The sequence below is a fragment of the Miscanthus floridulus genome, chromosome 13, assembly GCF_019320115.1.
Source record: "Miscanthus floridulus cultivar M001 chromosome 13, ASM1932011v1, whole genome shotgun sequence".
Lineage (NCBI taxonomy): Eukaryota > Viridiplantae > Streptophyta > Magnoliopsida > Poales > Poaceae > Miscanthus > Miscanthus floridulus.
In genome coordinates this window covers 62972053-62990626 of record NC_089592.1, presented here as the reverse complement: position 1 = coordinate 62990626, position 18574 = coordinate 62972053, and the positions used below count along the sequence as shown (strand labels likewise).

Genomic DNA, 18574 nt, shown 5'->3' with positions numbered 1-18574 from the left:
AAAGCGTGCACGGGCAGTTTTTTGCCGTCCAAGCTAGAACACGATATACTGAAGCGTAACAAACAGAAACGCCTTGACTGACTACCAAGTTCCAAGCAGAAAACATAGTAAAAGCCAGACAGAGACTCCGAATCAGGGAACAGGACAGCAGACACAGCACAACCAAATTCTTATACTACCTTTGTCTGGTGCTTGGTTGTGAACTCCGAATCTACCGAAACATATGCTACCTTCCAGCCATCCCTGTCCCTGATCGTCGGCATCAAGGTCTAACACAACAAATTCGACTGGGATTAGTCACCAATGAGACCATTACACATGAAAAAAAAAAGATAATAACTTCAGTAGCCAATGAAGCCAGGGCTTTTCTGTTGAACAGTGGGAAATACGACAACGCAAACATGGCACAGCACATATCACTTTCAATAGAAATGTTTTATTAGCTTTGTAGTTTGTAAACTCCAACAAGCTACAAACAGAACCACAATACAGACGGAGCAAAATTTATGTATGGTGTTAAACAAGGCCTGGTTTAGAAACCGGCGATAACTTGGTGGGAATGTCCAGTCCAGCCCCCATGTAGTAATAAGAAACTAACAACAGCAACCATCTGGAGCATCTTCCTACACGCTGGCACCCAAAAAAAATTCTAGGCTGCAAAACTTAAAAGCCATTCAAGATCATAATTCCTTTATTCTCTTGTGGACTGAGTTCCATTTCACTTGCTTCGCTTCAGACAGATGCAGCAGCTTCCTGCTGTTTGTTCGCGAAGGCGATACCCTTCTCAATGCTTCCCTTCAACTCGGCCTTCAGTGCCTCAAGTGCCTTGGCCTCGTACTCAGTCACTCCATCGAGGTCGGCAGAGATCACGGATTCAACACCGTTCTTGCCAAGCTTGACTCTTGAAGCGAAGAATGGCAGATCAGTGATCTCAGACTGAATAAATGTGCACTCATAAACATCTGGATCGCCAGCCAGCGCGCGGAGAGACGACTCAACAAATCTGGCAGCAGCATAGGCCATGGACAGGGTAGCAGACCCAGCACCAGCCTTGGCCTCCACCACCTCTGTCCCAGCATTCTGTATCCTCTTTGTCAGCTCCTCGGTTTCCTCATCTGTGAAGGTGACAGATGGCCTGGTCTTCGATAACAATGGCAGAATTGTGATACCGGCATGCCCACCAACAACTGGGACATCAACATCAATGAGCTTAAGGTTCTTCTTCTCCGCCACAAATGTGTTAGCCCTGACGACATCCAGGGTGGTAACCCCGAAAAGCTTCTTGGGGTTGTAGACACCCTTCTGCTTCAGAACCTCAGCTGCAATTGGCAACGTGGAATTGACCGGGTTGCTGATGATATGGATGAACGCCTCTGGGCAATTGTCCGCGACAGCCTCAACAAGTGACTTGACAATGCTCGCGTTGATGTTAAAAAGGTCATCGCGAGTCATGCCCGGCTTCCTTGGGACCCCAGCAGGGATGACAACAACATCCACGCCTTTCAAGCAGTTGGCTAACTCTGAGGACCCAGTGAAGTCAAGAACCTGAGCAGGCGTGTTGCAGTGGCTGAGATCTGCAGCAACTCCCTTGACATTAGCAATATCGTACAGATGCAGCTCGGACACCAGAGGAGACATCTTAATCAACAGGCCCAACGGTTGACCAATGCCACCGGCAGCACCCAGCACTGCCACCTTGTAAGATGCCTGTGGAGATATCTGAGATCCAGACTTTGCCTTGGGCACAATCCTTGGAGCAACAGCTGCCCGAAGGGACGCATTCCTGCCCAGGAATGACGACCCTGAGCCAAAGCTCGGCACCTTTAAGCCAGCGTAGCTTGTGGCTCCAAGGTTCCTTGCCTTTTGGATCAGCCCAGCTTGGGCTCTAACTGAGTTGAAGGTACCAGTTGACGCCATGTCTGACTGCAGCAACAAAGTTCCATCAGGTACATATGCAGGTGAGGTAGAAGATAATTCAAGACAGAGTGATAACTTGAAGAACTGGATTTAGAAGCAATAATAACCAAGAATGAAACATGTATGAAGCAGGTGATCTACATAGAATAGTAGAAAAAAAAAAAAGCTTTCTTCCAAGCATCAATAGTGTAGCCAAGGACACAGCTCCAATACTGGGAGTCGGAATATCAGATCCATCATGACCTTGAGTAACAGTACATTAACAATACATTAACATATATGGAAAACGTTCGTGAGTTGGTCTGACTCGCAGTAACAACGTGAATCACTCAACAGAATTGATCATATGACTGAGTTCCCCAATGGGGTATCGTACCTATGGACAGAACTCAGAGCAAACGTAATCCTATACCTGACTTGCGCACTCTCTTGGTTTGAAATCGATACTAACATTCCTAATCGCTAGTATCACTAACAAATCGAGCTACCCTGCTAGATCAAATTGCCTTCCAAAGCATAATCCGATAGCCGGCCAAGGTAAAGGTATCGAATGTACAGTACGAATTCAACAGGAAGGGATGAAAACCGAGCAGAAGGCGGAAACGTGCAGATCTACACATGCCCCTGGGGAAGGAGCGGTAGGGGAACAAGAAACGGAGCAGATCCCACCTGCAGCGACGGCGGCCGGGATCCAATCTAATCGAAGGAGAAGGAGAGGAGATGGGGCTTCGTCGGTGGCCTTACCCTTGCGTGCTCCCCTCGGCTGGGGCTTTTGACGGCTCCTTTTCCTGGCTCCCCTGGGGCTCGTTGCGGCAGCGCGGGGGGCGGGAGGCTCGTGAGCAGCGGCAACGGCCAGCAGGCAGGCAGGCGGGCACGAAAAAGCGCTCGTCCTTGGCCCGGTGGTAGAAAAGGGGATGTGCAGGGCAAGAGCGGCGGCGCGTGCCGTGGCTTTTCTATTGGCGCCCGACGAACGGACGGGGACGGAGGCGGCGAGGGCGACGTGCGCCTAGGAAACAACGGAAGGGATTCTCAACCCCCTGCCCGTGCGCGCGTGGACCCGGCCTTCGGCCGCGAGCGCCTTGATTTTTTTGGAAGCGAGGCTGCGCGAGTGGTGGCCCTGGTGCGCCGGGTATTCGGAGCGGCCGAGCGGGGTAGGTGTGGGGGGGGGGCGCCCGCAGCAGGTGCCGGCCAGCCAGGGGGAGGAGCCGACGGGATTCGGGAATATCCCACGACGTGGAGTGGAGGCGCCGTGCACGGTGGAACGCACGCAGGGGAACGCCGTTGCTTTTGCACACGTGTTTTTTTTTCTGGCTGCGAGCTGGTTGGCGCGGCGAGAGGGACGGCTCTCTGTCTCGTCTGTGCGACTGCGTGCGGCCCGGAAAGGAGAAGGGGAAGGCTGTTGCCGCGCCCGCGTTGGGGAGCTGTGTGTGGCTGTTGCCGCGCGCAACCGCACCATGGCCTCGTCGTAGAAACATACGGCTTGTTTGCTCGTTGCTTTCTGGGCTGGTTTGAATTGGCTAGTGCTGGTTTGTTGTGAGAGAAAAATACTGTTGGTTGGTTGGTCTTGGCTGGCTGGTTTTGGCTGGCTGAAACCAACAAACGAACAGGGTGATAGATTAGAGCAATATAACATATCAATTCAATAGAAAGATAAAAGAGAGTGAAGGGAGATCCAAATCAAAGATAGAGGAGGGGGATCACGATTCAACACATCACATACATATCGAGATTGATTGAACACATGACACGTCAAAGAGAGATTGATTCAATGATCTATAAAATATACCCAAATACAAAACATTGCTCTATCAGCAAATGAGGACGAAAAATTATGAATAAAGCCTGGTGCAACCAGTCGCATGACATCGGGTTACCATGGAACGCGAGCTAGTACACAACGGAACTTGCCGCCGCCACGCCTACCCGTGCGCCGCCCACCGGGGGCAGGACATCACCGCTGTAGGGCCTACCTGTGTGCTGCCCATAAGAGAGTCGTGGCAATTTGCTGCACATGCTAATCTGTGTTGGGGCTATTGGAATTAGGCAGGGGGAGGAGCCGGAATGTAGGAGGAGATATGGGAGGGAGTCGAAGATAGCATGAGATAGGGAGAAAAGAAGGATAGGGGGAGACCGCAGATATGCAGCTTGTTCGTTTCGGCTTATTCGTTCGTATCTAGTTTATAATCTACGGCTTGAATAGTATTTTTCTCTCATATCAAACCAGCCAATCGTACTTTCAGCCATGGCTTATAAGCCAATTCAGCCGAAACGAACAGGTTGATGAATTGGGAAGTTAACTGCATTGCATATTATCCGAATACTTTGTCACTACCAATCGCTAATATCATCATTGTTGGTTTTTAATATAAACCAGCAGTGGTTGTCTGTTACGTAGTATTGCACTTATTGGAGGTGTTACTGGTCCACATTTAGAAAGAAAAAAACACAACTAAATGAAGGGGGCATATCGTTTGTACCTATTGGAGGTGTTACTAATCCACATTTAGAAAAAGCACAACTAACCATAATGAAGGGGGCATATCTTTGCTGGAGACGATGGTAACGGAGATCTTCACAAAAAATCGGTGATTGTCTTTCTGTAGGCATAGTATGACATTGAGTGTTGAGTTTCTCTCGAACTTTACATGATCATTTTAAGTGTTTTTCATTTGCGAGACCCAACTATAGACGTAGCTGTTTACACACATGAGCGTACACTCATTCTTATGAACGCACGCACGCACACCCTACCTCTATGAGCACCTTCGAAGAACTGAGTTGGAGCGATAAATCTTGACATTGACGAAGTCACCATAGGCGCATCGCTGTCGACGGCATATCGCCTACCACTGAAAAAATAGTTCCGTTAAATCCTAGAATAAATTTAAAAAAATACGAGCATTCATATCAAATCGAGAACTTTGCCCGGGTGGACAGGTTCCATCCACAGGGAACCCAATTAGCGGAGCTATCTTCAGTTCACATCTTTTTAAGTGTTTAATCAGCACAAGTGTGGATATATATTATGTAATAATGGATGGTTGGATACAAAACTTACTCAAAGATCGAAATAAATTTTGTTTTTTAAAGAATACCGTATGCAGAGGCTTCATTATTGTTGCTCGTCGCGTGCATGCGCCATTTTTGTGGGTCAAGTGGCCATCGGCATCAGGAAACAGTGCGGTGATCGACAGTGGAGACACGTGTCCATGCATGCAGGAGTTGTGAATTGTGATGAAGATTAGGGCCCTAAGAGCATCTCTAAGAGTTCCCTAAATATCTTCCTAGTCCTTATATTTTTAGAAAGATGGGGAAAAACTTCTCTCCAACAACTCCTAATATTTACTCCTAATCTTTTAGGACTCGGGGAATTCCTCCCTGTTCCGCGTAACTTTACGTGCTGCTCCCGTCGCCCGTATCCGTCCCCCCGCGCGATTTCTCTCTTGCCACCATCATTTTGGCGTGGCTTCTTCCTTTGCGCCATCTCGTGTCGCCGTGCAGAGAAGGTTTTCGTCGCCGGCGAGCACACTGATGGAGGATATCGGCACCCGCCTTGTGTTGCTGGCGAAGGCCGCGCGGGAGCAGAGACTGCCACCGGCACCGAGGAAGGAGGAGGCGGCGGCAGAAGGGACGCTTCTTCAGCAGCAGTTTCTTGCGGAGGCGGCGGTGAGGAGCTGGAGGAGAAGGAGGCGGCCTGTTACTGGGCGACCGGGATCTCCTCCTTGGACTCAGCGAGGAGGGCGATGGCAGAGCCAACGGGCGCGGACTCGCCGGTGGGCACGAGGACGGCGGCGAGGAAGCCATCGTGGAAGGTCTCGACGTCCATGTTGGCCTTGTCGGACTCAACGATGACGACGGGGTCGCCCTTGGCAAGGCGATCGCCCTCGGCAGCGGTCTAGGAGACGATCTTGCCCTCTGTCATGGTGGAGCTGAGCGCCGGCATGAAGATCTCCCGGATCTTGGCCTCGACCCGGCATCGGCGGCGGGACGAGGACGGCGCCGGCACGCGCGCGCGGCGGTGGAGCGCGGATGCCGAGGGGAGAAGCGTGGACCGGAGGTTGAGGAGGCCGACCATTGCGGGGGTGTCGGGGGAGCGGAGGGGAGGGGGAGGGAAAGGGAGCGTGGCGGGGAGGATTTGAGAGGAATCTGATGAGATGGTGGTGGCTTGGCTACTCCTCACGGCTCCTGCTGTTGTTGCAGCTGGCGGGCGTTGCTGCTGCCTTGGGTGTATCGGAGGCGCGACGGATTAGCCGAGGATGACAAGGGGTGGAAAGGATGTCGTGCCTACCTCTGAGCCGATAGCGGCCATGAACCAGCGTGGAGATAATGTGGGCCTCAAATTTACTTTTTTAGATGACATTTATTAAAAACTCTTGGAGATGACTATCTTTTTCCATTCTAATATCTTTTTAGGAGTTGCCAAACTACAAGTTTTTAGAAGAAAAAAATTAGAGAACTCTTGAAGATGCTCTAAACCTGCATGCATGGCCAAGGCACCAGTGCTGCGCAGCCTGTGCTGGTGCTTGTCGGGGGCTTATTGCCTTGACAAAACGCCGTGCCACAAGAAAAGAGCGTGACAAAATGCCGTGGCTTCTCGATCGATCGCTTCGACTTTTCAATAAGGATACATGTGATAGCTGGAATACGAAAAAAGGTTGCAAAGGACTACCGTGTGATTGGAAAGACAGGTTTTCTAACAAGACCAAGGAGTGAACGAACGTGTCTTTTCTTTTCCCCTTTTCGTGAATCTAATAGCATAGTATTTTTCATATTTGTTTGTTATATTTTTCTTGTCATAACATTTTTCATATTTGTTGTTATAATTTTTTTTGTCATAATCGTTTTTCGGCTTTTTGTGTAATTTGTTTCCTTTTCGCAGTGAGTCAATGCCATAGTCAAAACAATTGTAGTAAGTAGTAACAACTTTTAAAAAACTTGTCATCTGAAAATAATGCAGTGATCGACGGTGGATCAACGACATGCCGTTCTTGGTAGCACGAATTATGAGTTTAGGACGATCCTTTTGGCACTCGATTAATTAATTTGTGTTGTTTGCCAGCATATAATCAGTAGTGCTAGCTAGACTGCTAGTAGTAAGGAGTAGTACGTAGCCTGGTTGGTGCATGTGGCCTCGTGCAGGGAGGCCTTATTACTTTTGACAAAATGCCGTGCCACATGTGGAAATAGGCACATGCAGGATAGAAGACACGGTAGGTCAATCAGGAGCTTATTCGTTTTGTCGTAAACGATCGTGGATTATTTATTATTGGCTAATTTAATATAAGAGAAAAATATTGTTCCAACTTATAATCCACGATCATATACAATCGTATAAGCCCAGCCGAATAGGTTGCTGGTCCCCCTGACCGGAGGATAAGATGGAGCCTTCTTGTAAGGCCTCAGCCCGGGAAAACGGCTAAGATCCATTTTACACGTTAAATGAACTACGCCTGTTAATTAACTCTCTTGCACTTTCGTCCTCGCTTCGCACAAAAGGGTAGTACCGGAGTTCAATAGCTTCCCAGAGCTCGGTTTTTAAGTTGGTTCTACAGTGCTCGGTATTCAGTCCGGTCCACCATCAGATCGGGCCAGCTTTTGGCCTATTGACGGGGTCTTACATACACTTAAGGACTCGACGTCCTCGTCGAGGACCAAACCAAACTACCCAAACGGAATAAATATCCAAGATCGACTCTCTTAGCCCACGTATATATTCCTAGCTCCTCGGTCCAAGTGCCATGCACAACCTGTCCGAGCTCAAGCCATATGTCCATAAAACCACGAGAGTTAGCTCTGATACCATTGTAATGCGCCCCAGCCTAAGAAGACAGCTAAGATCCACTCTACACGTTATATAAACCACACCTGTTAATTACTCTCTTACGTTTTCATCCTCGCTTCGTGCTTGTTCGGGAGGCCGTACGATCGTTTACAAGCAAGGCCGTACGATCGTTTACGAGCAAGCGAACAGACTAAAAAAATTCAAACCGAAGTTCAATAAATTCCCAGAGCTTGGTTTTTAAGTTGGTTCGGTTGACTCCCAAGTTCCGATGCGGTACTAATTCCTGTAGCTACAGTGTTCCGCGAAGCTACAGCATCTCCCCCCCCCAATGCTACAGTGCTCAGTATTCAGCCCAGCCCACCATCGAACCGGCTCATCTTTTGGCCCATTGGCGGGGTCTCACACTTCTCTATGCATCTCGCTCTCGCGTCAACTTTTCCAATATAATGCCATCTAAAAAAAGGTTCGACAGGGCAGGCCTGGCACATGTCGTGTGACACGAGTGAGGAGTGCACTACGTGTCACTTGTATGAAACGGCCCGGCCCCCAACGACTGTGGTAAATAAAGGGAGTATAGTAAGGGACCCTTTTTGTGTGTGAAATCATTAGCAAAAAAATGGCATGTCACATGTTCCACGGTGCATGCAAACAGCGACGTACGTACGTTTTGGCTTGGATCGTAGAAGGATCGATGGTGTATTTTGAGAATCCAAAAAAGATGAAGTGATACGCAAGCACGCTCAGAGAGCGAGGTCGTGGGAAATTGACGTCGCTGCCGAAGTTGGTTACAGGTGTAGTACGTACACGTCGCTCCCAAGAATCCAATCGGCCCGGCCTACGAATAATTGAATCTTAAGACAAATAATTGAATGCATGCGCCATGTAGAGTGTTGCCCATACGCTGATTATTCTCTCAAGCGTGTCAACCATTAATTGGGGCCCGATCGATTAATTGACAACCTGGCTAGTTTATTAGCTGCTACTAGTAAATAAATTTAATATATAATATGTTCGTGTGTATATGTAACTCGTCAATCACGCAGATCTTGACGGGTCGATACAAATACAAAAGCAAGCTTGACCTTCACACGAGATGAACCAAAGAGGACGATCGTCGATAACGATGGATCGATGGATGATGCCAATACGGCACATTCTGTCCATATTTGTAGCAACTTGCGCGCGTCTGCTTCCAAACAGAGGCATCACAACCTACTTCCCGGACGACACCTCTCCAACCCGAAATTCGCCTCCACACGAGCAGATCGTGCCATCACTTCGTCTCTGAACAAATAATGTGCGCTCCCCTGCACTGCACGTATACGTTTCGTGTCCATCCATTTGACGATGGCACGGCACGGCACTATACTTTTGCGCCATCCTGACAGTAAGCAGTTAACACCACAGCGAGTATATAAAGCTTAAAGTTTAGTTCCTATCTGATCGAATATTTAGACATATGCATGGAGTACTAAATATAGATTAAAAAATAATTAATTACATAATTTGTGATTAATTTATGAGACGAATCTTTTAAACCTAAGTAGTCCATGATTTGATAATGTTGTGCTACAGTAAAACATATGCTAATAACGGCTTAATTAGGCTTAATAAATTCATCTCGCGGATTACTAACGAATTCTGTAATTTGTTTTTTTATTAATATCCGAACATGTCATACGACACCTCCGTGTGACATCAGATGTGATACCCAAAACTTTACAGTCTGGATTTAAACAATGCCTTGCTACTGATTTTGGGGCGCGTTTAGTTCGGCCAACTTTGGAGGTGCAAACTTTGCACAGTAAAAGATTCTCCACTGTAGCATTTTGTTTGTATTTGTGAATTATTGTCCAAACATTGACTAATTAGGCTCAAAAGATTCGTCTCGCAAAGTTAAAGCAAACTATGCAATTAGTTTTTGATTTCGTCTACATTTAGTACTCCATGCATGTACCGCAAGTTTGATGTAACGGAAAATCTTTTTTTTTATATAGTGTCAAAGTTGAGAGTTTGGGGGAACTAGCTCGATGTCAATCATGCATTCGAGGAAAACTAGCTAGCTAAGCGCGTGTTGTGCCCCAGTCATGCGTCATGATCAGCAACAACACACGGTAGGGCGCGTGACGTCAAGCCACAAACGTCATGCTGCCGTGCACTACTCGCGTTTACACTACACTTGCGTGTGCGGTCTGTGTGCCCTGCGGCTGCGGGTGGAATATAATCACACACGGGACACGGCCCGGTGGAGCAGAGCCCCGCCGTACTCGAGGCCATAAATAACATATACGTACTAAGCCCTGGTTTAGTTTGACCCCAAAATCCAAAAGGTTGCTACAGTACCTGCCACATCGAATGTTTGCGGACCGTGTATGGAGCATTAAATGTAGACGAAAAGAAAAACTAATTGCACAGTTTGGTGGGAAATTGCAAGACGAACGTTTTAAGCCTAATTAGTCAATGTTTGGACACTATTTGCTAAATAAAAACGAAGGTGCTACAGTAGCCCCAAGATCCAAATTTCGCGAACTAAACAAGGGAAGAGGATTAATGTATTATGGAGCTGGCAGTAGCTACCTTCATTGGAAAGCGATCGACGGCCGCGCTCTACATTGATGTAATGTAGCTAATTCCTTCATTGATGGTATAGCTAATAATTTTTTTATTGTTTTATTTTCTTGCAACAATGCCAGGCCCCAAAACGGGTGTCGATCAGGAGCTCTCAATCTCTCGATGTCGTGTGCCCACAGGACGAGTTTTTTTTTTTTTTTTTTTTGAGGAAACAGGCCGAGCTTCTTGTTGGTGCGTACAAACATGAGTGTCCAAGGGACATGCATCTAGCCGCTTCGCAAGCGGCCGTGCGTGCCCTCAGTGGATTTCAAGGAAAAGGCGGCCAGCAGCTGCAGCGTCGTTGCAAATTAGTAACGCATCCTTAGATTTCAAGAAAAAAACAAGCACATACTCCTAGCAGTAGGCAGTCGAATAAATGGCCTCAAGATCTTATTTATTTACCCATCTGCTCGAGCGGCGACCTGACAATCTCATTACTGTGTATTTGTCGACGCGGTGCCCGGCGATTATTGAGTGTGCATGTGCATGCCACTTGCCACCGTACGTACCAGCAATGACCGTACCGGTTGCCCGCCGACCGGCGAGCGAGTCCTCTCTGTGTCTCGCGTTGACGAGGACTGGCGGTCGTCGTCGAGCCTCGGCACGCGATGCACGCCGGCAAGCCGCGCAGCCGCGCGGAAGCACACGCACGCGTAGCTTCAAGAGATTCCATGTGCGCATGGTTGGACTTGGAGTCGACGTGGCAGCGGTCAATCGTGTTGTTCTGCAAACGAACAACATTTTCCTCTCAAAACAAATTAGTATAAACCAAATTTCAGCGAAACGAACAGGGCCAATGCCGATTGATGGAGAGGCGATCGATCACTGACCATGCATGCAAGTGTGCACCTTGTGACCAAAGTGGTATTGCTTTTCGGCGCACCCCTTGTTTAGCTTTCTTTGTTTCTTCGTTTGTTTGTTTGAGGAAGGAGGGAGGAAAGCACATTTCTATATGCTCATTTTAGGCGTTTCGGCGTTGCCATTCAGGAAAAAGCAAGCTGCAACGGGGATTTCATTCTGAATATAATTATACTAGTGCTAGTGCAGGTTGGCTTTGTCATCGCATTTCTTTCAGAAATTGATTAAGTCCATGACGTGGCTTTTATTTACACCTTACCACCGACCGCACCGAGTGTTTTGTTTGGGGGATTGGCCTGGGACGACGATCGAGCTGACCCAACCCCAACGTCATCTCGCTGCGTGCATGGCGATGGACTGCCTCTGCGCATCGAGGAACTTGTGAGCTTTTGCATTGCCAAATCATGAGGACCACAGCCCACAGCTCTAGTTGCAGCGTCCACGGCACGAACTATGGGCTGTTCCGGCTATTTTATTGATAGAGAAAATACTGTTCTGACTAAAAAAATTAGCTGAAAATATGAATTATAAGATAAGCGAACAAAACCTTCAACTACTGCTACTGTATCTATCCATGTGTGGGGCTACGTATAATCGAGATCGAGACACTGCTCGCCATTAACACTAGTCCTTTTGTCTACCTCTTGGTCCGCTTGGATCTTTGGCGGTCTTCGCATGATTGGGAAGGGTGTGTGACTTTGGCCCTTTTTCGCTTGTCTTATGAGTTGTACTATTTTAACGAACGAATATTTTTTTTTTATAATAAATTAGCGAATAGTACTTTCAGTTATGACTTTTTAGAAAAATGAACAGGGCCATTGTGTGGCTGCTATTTGGATGTGTGGAACGGGTGTTAATGCACGCGCGTCCATGTTCTCTTCGAGGCACATCACAGTTTTTTTTTTCTGTACACAAGCTCGTTGAAGAAACATGTTTGAATTCCTTTCTTGAACTGAGCCCCCGATTACTTTGGTCTATTTCTGTACACAAGCTCGTTCAACAAAGGAATTCAACACAGACACGTTTTTTTAATAGTCGGTACTGTAGACTAGCTATATATTAAAAATCGCTGTAGGCAGAGGAGGGTACTATAACATACACTTAATTTGTGAGAAACGTACTCACTAACTCGACTTAGTTTCATCAACGTGGCATAGTACTCTGTTTACTTTTCACCACCATCATTCACCGGCGGTTCCCTTTCATGGGGACACAGCAGAAAGGTTTTTTATTTTTATTTTTAACAGTTTTGATAAACTAATTTTAAATCTAACATTGTTTTACTTTTTTTTTCTCAAAACTAACATTTTTGGCCGCGCCATGCATGGTGACGCGGCGAGAGGGGTGACGTGGCGACGACCGGGGCGCTGGACGGTGATATGGCAGGGTCTACCGTGCCACCGGTCTTGGCGCGGCACTGACGCGCCATAGCCCACGGCGCGGCAGGCCTAGGTAAATATCGCCCGCGAGCCGCCGCCCTCCCTCTGTCTGCTTGCCCGCCGCCGCCCCTGCTCGCCTGGCTGCCTGCCCGCCCGCCTTGCCTGCCCGCCTCGCCACCGCACGCCGCCCGCCGCTCGCACGCGTCCGCCGCACCGACCGCCCCACGAACGCCGGCGCGTCACGGTCGCGCAGCTGCCCGCCGTGCCCGCACGCCACCACGACGACGATGCCCGCACGACCACGACGACGACGCACCCCGACAGCGAGTAAGATTGATTAAAGTCCTAATTAAGTGCTAATTTCAATTTAGGCATTCCTGTAATTAGGTTAATTAAGCTCTTGTCTAAGTATAAGTTCTAACAATTGGTATCCGAGAAGCCGCTTAGCCTAATTCTTGAACCCTAAGACCTAATTAGTGTTTGGTTAAGATCTAAATAGCCTCGGATTTGTCCGATTCAAAGTTCTTTAAGCCAAATCAGAATATAGGGTTTCGCTTAAGCACCGAGAAGGAGGGGAGTCGAATCAACTTCAACACTAAGCCCTAGTTTTTGCCCAAATCCGAACCCTACGAATGTAAATTACCCAAATCTGGTAACAATCCCCACCCTAAGATCAGTAAGACGCTTTTCACTTACCTTAAGAACTAAGATGGCGCCGTCGGGCTCCTTCACGAGTGTCGGTGCGGGACCCACGAGATACCCGCAAGGAAGGAAGAAGATCTAGTCTAACTAGGATTCTTCCCCCGTAATCTTAGTAGTAGTATTATTCTGTAATCCTACTAGGAACTCTCATTGTAAACCGACTAGGATTCTGACCTCCTAACTATATAAAGGAGGGCAGGGTTCCTAGAAATAAACAACGCAACACAACACACTTTACAATCAATCCAATGCAAAGGCTAACGCCGACTGGACGTAGAGCTATTACTCGATCAACGATCGAGGGTCCGAATCAGGATAAATTGACTGTCTCTTGTGTTAACCGTCGAGTTCCGCATACGTTGAAGCCCGAACATACTGCCCCGGGAACCCCCGTGGCAGGCTATCGGTGGTCAAACATCGACAGCTGGCGCGCCAGGTAGGGGCCTTCGGCGACTTTGCATCCAAGAGCTCGATGGACCTCGACAACATGATCTTCTCGACATGATCAACCTTCATCTTCGGCTCATGAATCTGCGAGGCGGACAACAATGGCAAGCTCCAAAGCCATCTCCTCGAAGATTCGAATCACCACGAAGACCATTCTATTTCGGCGACTACGATAGGTCAACTCACTGGAAGATTCACGCAACTCGCGATGTCCAATTCGATCCAGATCTCGCGACTTTGTGCATCCAACTCAAACTCAGGTTCCGCGTCCAAAATGGAGTCTTACCCGAGATCTTCTGAGAAACCAAGTTCTTTTCCGATGGGGCTTAAGAACGCGGCCTTGGTCTATCAAGACTACAACTCAGGGTGCACTCAAAGTCTTTTCAAGAAGTCGGGTCCTCTTCCGTTTGGACTCCACAACATGGCAACATCTTATCAGACATGGCCCGAAGGATCCATCGATCCGGTGCTTAGAATGCCACTGAAAGGAGCCTAGGAAGATCTCGTGTTAACTATAACATCTCAAGACTGCATCGTCCACTGGCCAGGTTCCGTTCCTGAGGATAGAGGCACCCAACTAGTCGACAATGCGACAACAGCAATTCTACCCTACCAAGAAGGAGACTCGATCTGCGACCTTAAAGCCTCTACTAAAGTTATCAACTGCTCCGACAGTGTGGAAACCGATGCCGATAGCGGAGCAATTCATGCACGAGAAGTATTCATAGTTCGCCGTCCTTGATCACTATTGGTCCCCCCAGAAGCACCCGACGTCAGGTCATCAGATGAATCTAAGTCCAACATATCACCCTTCACCCAGGGGCACGATGGTGAAACCGAGAGTTAGAGGCAAGCCAGAGAGAGAAAGAACAAATTGAAATAAGGACGTAAACGCCGTGCTAGGCAGCGCAAGGAAGCTTGGATCAGATACGAGCCAGATCTAGCCGAGTACAATAGAAGAAAATCAGAGCGAGAGATCAAAGAAGGACGTGCAGCGAATACACCCTATGATAAGATCCGAGAAGCACTAGAAGAACTCAGGGCGACCTCACATCCCAATGAAAAACAAGAACAATTCCGGGACTTTCTCTAATCAATAGTCCTTAGGACGCACGATGGAAGGATCCACTCAAGACTACCTGCCAGGTCAACATCTCATGAGTAGGAAGATCAAAATCAAAAGAAGTCCGCTTTCGAGAGACTTGGGCCAAGTGGAAGTCACAACAGAGAAAGTAGAAGAAACCATAGTCAAAACGACCGAGTCGAACAACCAAGAAAGGTCAAAAGCAAAGCTCCTACTCGGATAGCCACATGAAATTACTCTCACCAAGACAACAGCTGGCAAGAAGGGGGTGCTGAATCAGAATACACAGAAGCCAGAACGCACAATAGATTCCCCTGTTTTGCGAACAAACTTGCTTCAATACGACTACCTCACAAGTTCAAGCCGTCCAACCACTCCAAGTATGATGGCAAGACCGAACCAAGGCAGTGGCTTAGGATTTACTCTCAATCGATTGAATTGGCCAGAGGAGACGATGACATCAAGACCTTGTTCTTTCCCATGGCCCTAGAAACCATGCCCCTTCAATGGTTTGACAAATTGAATCCAGGATCAATTAGAAATTAGGAGGACTTGCAAAGAGCTTTCTGTGAAAATTTCGCGAGTATCATTACACACCCAATCACCCATACAGAGTTAAAAGGACTCAAGTAGAAAGGAGGTGAAAGTCTTAGAAATTACTATCGACAATTTGGTGAACTACGAGCTCAAGTACATGACATCACCTAACGAGAAGTAATCGAAGCTTTCTCTCATGGAATCATGTCTAGGTGGCAATTTTAAGACTTCTGGAAAGAAAACCTAAGAAACAATGAAGAATTCAGACGAACGGTGGAAAAGATTATTACTGCAGAGGAAAAGACACGAGAAAGGTTCTCAGATAGAAACAACCGAGACAACCCGGACAAGCAAAATCATCGAAACAACTGACATCAGGAAAGAAAATGTGGACCAGTAGCAGTGACTGACAAATCAAGGAAGTTTTCCAAGCCTAGAAGGTATGATGACATTGAAAACATGCGTTGCTTCTTGCACCCCAAAGGAAATCACACCATCGGAGATTGCTACACCTTCAAAGATCGATACACAAGAAAAGATAGTAAGGAGAATACCAAAGAAGGCAATCAGAAAAAAGAAGACGACAACCACGAAGACAAGGGATTCCAAAAATCTAGGGGGACAGTAGCAGTAATCTTTGCTGGGGTTCCAGATTCCAAAAGCAAACATCAAGAAAAGCTAGCGTTATGAACCATCATGGCAGCAGAACCGGCTACACTAAGATATCTCAATTGGTCACAGTATCCAATCCAATTTTTAAGAGAAGACCAATGGACTAACGTAGGAAACAAAGGGCATTACCCACTGGTTCTAGATCCAACTATTGCCGGTATGACTATCACGAAAGTACTAATCGACGGGGGAGCCGGACTCAACATCATTTTTCAAAAACTCTAAGGAAAATGGGACTACAACTCGTCGGAGTGATTACACCAACAAGCGTGCTTTTGACTGCGATGTTCAGGCAATCCAAATTGCGGCAAAAGCACAAGCCACCGATGGAAGAAAAGAAATAGCCATTGTGGCAGCAGAAATGAGCCTAGAAGAGCTAGAGATACCGGCTAAAAAACTCAACATCCTAGCACCACCAAAAGAAGCCGACGTCAAGCAAATCGACCTAGACACCGGTGATCCCTCCAAAACGGCAACCATCAGCGCCCACCTCTCGGCAAAATAGGAACTCACGCTCACTAACTTTCTTCGGAATAATAAAGATATCTTCGCTTGGAAGCCGACCGACATGCCAGGGGTCCCAAGAGAGTTGGCTGAGCACAAAATTGATATTAATGAAGGCTTCAAGCCTATGAAGCAACGACTACGACGATTCTCACCCGATAAAAAGGTAGCAATTAAAAAAAATCACAAAGCTAATGGCAGCCGGATTCATTAGAGAAATCCTCCATCTAGATTGGCTAGCAAACCCAGTTCTAGTACAAAAAAAGAATACGGAAGTGTGGCGCATGTGTGTTGACTACACAGATCTCAACAAACACTGCCCGAAAGATCCGTTCGGGCTACCATGCATTGATCAGATAGTTGATTCAATAGCAGGATCTGCCCTATTATCCTTCCTTGATTGCTATTTAGGATATCACCAGATCGCATTAAAGGAACAAGACCAGAGTAAGACATCTTTCATCACTCCATTCGGTGCCTACTGCTACAAAACCATGTCATTTGGACTCAAGAATGCTAGTGCCACTTACCAAAGAGCTATCCAAACATGTCTTGGTGATCAGATCGGCAAAAATATAGAAGCATACGTGGATGACGTAGTAATAAAGACAAAAAACCTAGATACACTAATTGAAGACTTAAAACAAACCTTCAAAAACCTGAAAAGATGGAGGTGGAAATTGAACCCAAACAAGTGTGTATTCGGAGTTCCTTTGGGACAACTACTCGGATTCCTGGTCAGTCATCGCGGAATCGAAGCAAGCGCTAAGCAAATTCGAGCCATAACAGAGATGGGCCCTCCTAGAAGTGTCAAAGATGTGCAGAAACTAACAGGCTGTGTGGCGGCCCTCAATCGTTTCATATCAAGACTCGGCGAAAAATGGTTACCTTTCTTTAAACTACAAAAGAAGACAGACAAGTTCGAGTGGACAGAAGAAGCCAACGAAGCTTTCAAGAAGCTCAAGGCATACCTCACCTCCTCGGCCGTTCTCACACCTCCAAAGAAATATGAAGACATAATATTATACATTGCGGCAACTTCTACTGTGATCAGCACAGCGATTGTCGTAGAAATAGAAGAAGAAGGGCATGTATATAAAGTACAACGCCCCGTATACTACATCAGCGAAGTACCGTCAGAATAAAAAATCCGGTACCCGCATGTGCAAAAACTAATCTACGCCCTCCTGATCACTTCACGCAAGCTTCACCACTATTTTGAAAGCCACAAGATTACCGTGGTGACAGATTTCTCACTCGGAGACATCCTACACAACAGAGATGCAACGGGGCGCATATCTAAGTGGGCAGTTGAACTTGGTGCTCTCAATATCGATTTTACCCCACGGAAGGCAATTAAATCTCAAGCCCTGGCAGATTTTGTTGCCGAGTAGACAGAAATTCAACAACCTATGTCAAATACCATCCTTGATCATTGGAAGATGTACTTTGATGGATCACTCAAGCTAGGCAGAGCCGATGCAGGCGTTCTCCTCATTTCTCTAGATGGAAAATAACTCAAGTACATCCTTCAGATGTTATGGCAAGCTACAAACAATGAAACATAACACGAAGCCCTCATGCACGGGCTACGAGTGGCAATTACCCTCGGAATCAAGCGTTTACTCGTTTACGGTGATTCAGCAGTAGTCATCAATCAAGTCAACAAAGATTGAGATTGCACCAAAGAAAACATGGGCGCTTACTGTGCTGAAATACAAAAGCTCAAAAAACATTTTCAAGGATTAGAAATTCTACACGTCCTTCGCAATTCTAATATTGCGGCAGACGTCCTCGCCAAGCTTGGATCAGATAGGGCGAAGGTCCCATCCGGTGTATTCATAGAGGAGTTATCAGCTCCCTCTATCAAACAACCCAATGAGATAACCCCTGAAATCTCAGCTAGTGGCACCCATATTTTGGTAATCACCACTTCATGGACCCAGGTTTTTATTGATTACATCAAAGAGAATAAGTTGCCAGCAAAAAAAAGAGGAAGCCACCCGAATTGTTCACAGAAGCAAGAACTACGTCCTAGTATGAGACAAGCTCTACAGAAGAGCCACATCAGGAGGAGTACTC

At 47.1% G+C, this 18574-nt stretch overlaps 1 protein-coding gene across 1 annotated transcript; it reads right to left on the bottom strand.

The window, feature by feature from the left end:
• Positions 1–416: 416 nt before the first annotated feature.
• LOC136498941 (malate dehydrogenase, chloroplastic-like) lies at positions 417–3049 on the bottom strand. The gene is made up of 2 exons (XM_066494640.1): positions 2662–3049; positions 417–1923 (listed from the first exon to the last, which is right to left on the bottom strand). The coding sequence occupies exon 2, from the start codon at positions 1915–1917 to the stop codon at positions 733–735; it is 1185 nt and encodes a 394-aa protein (XP_066350737.1). The 5' UTR covers positions 1918–1923; positions 2662–3049; the 3' UTR covers positions 417–732.
• Between the last annotated feature and the right edge of the window lie 15525 nt (positions 3050–18574).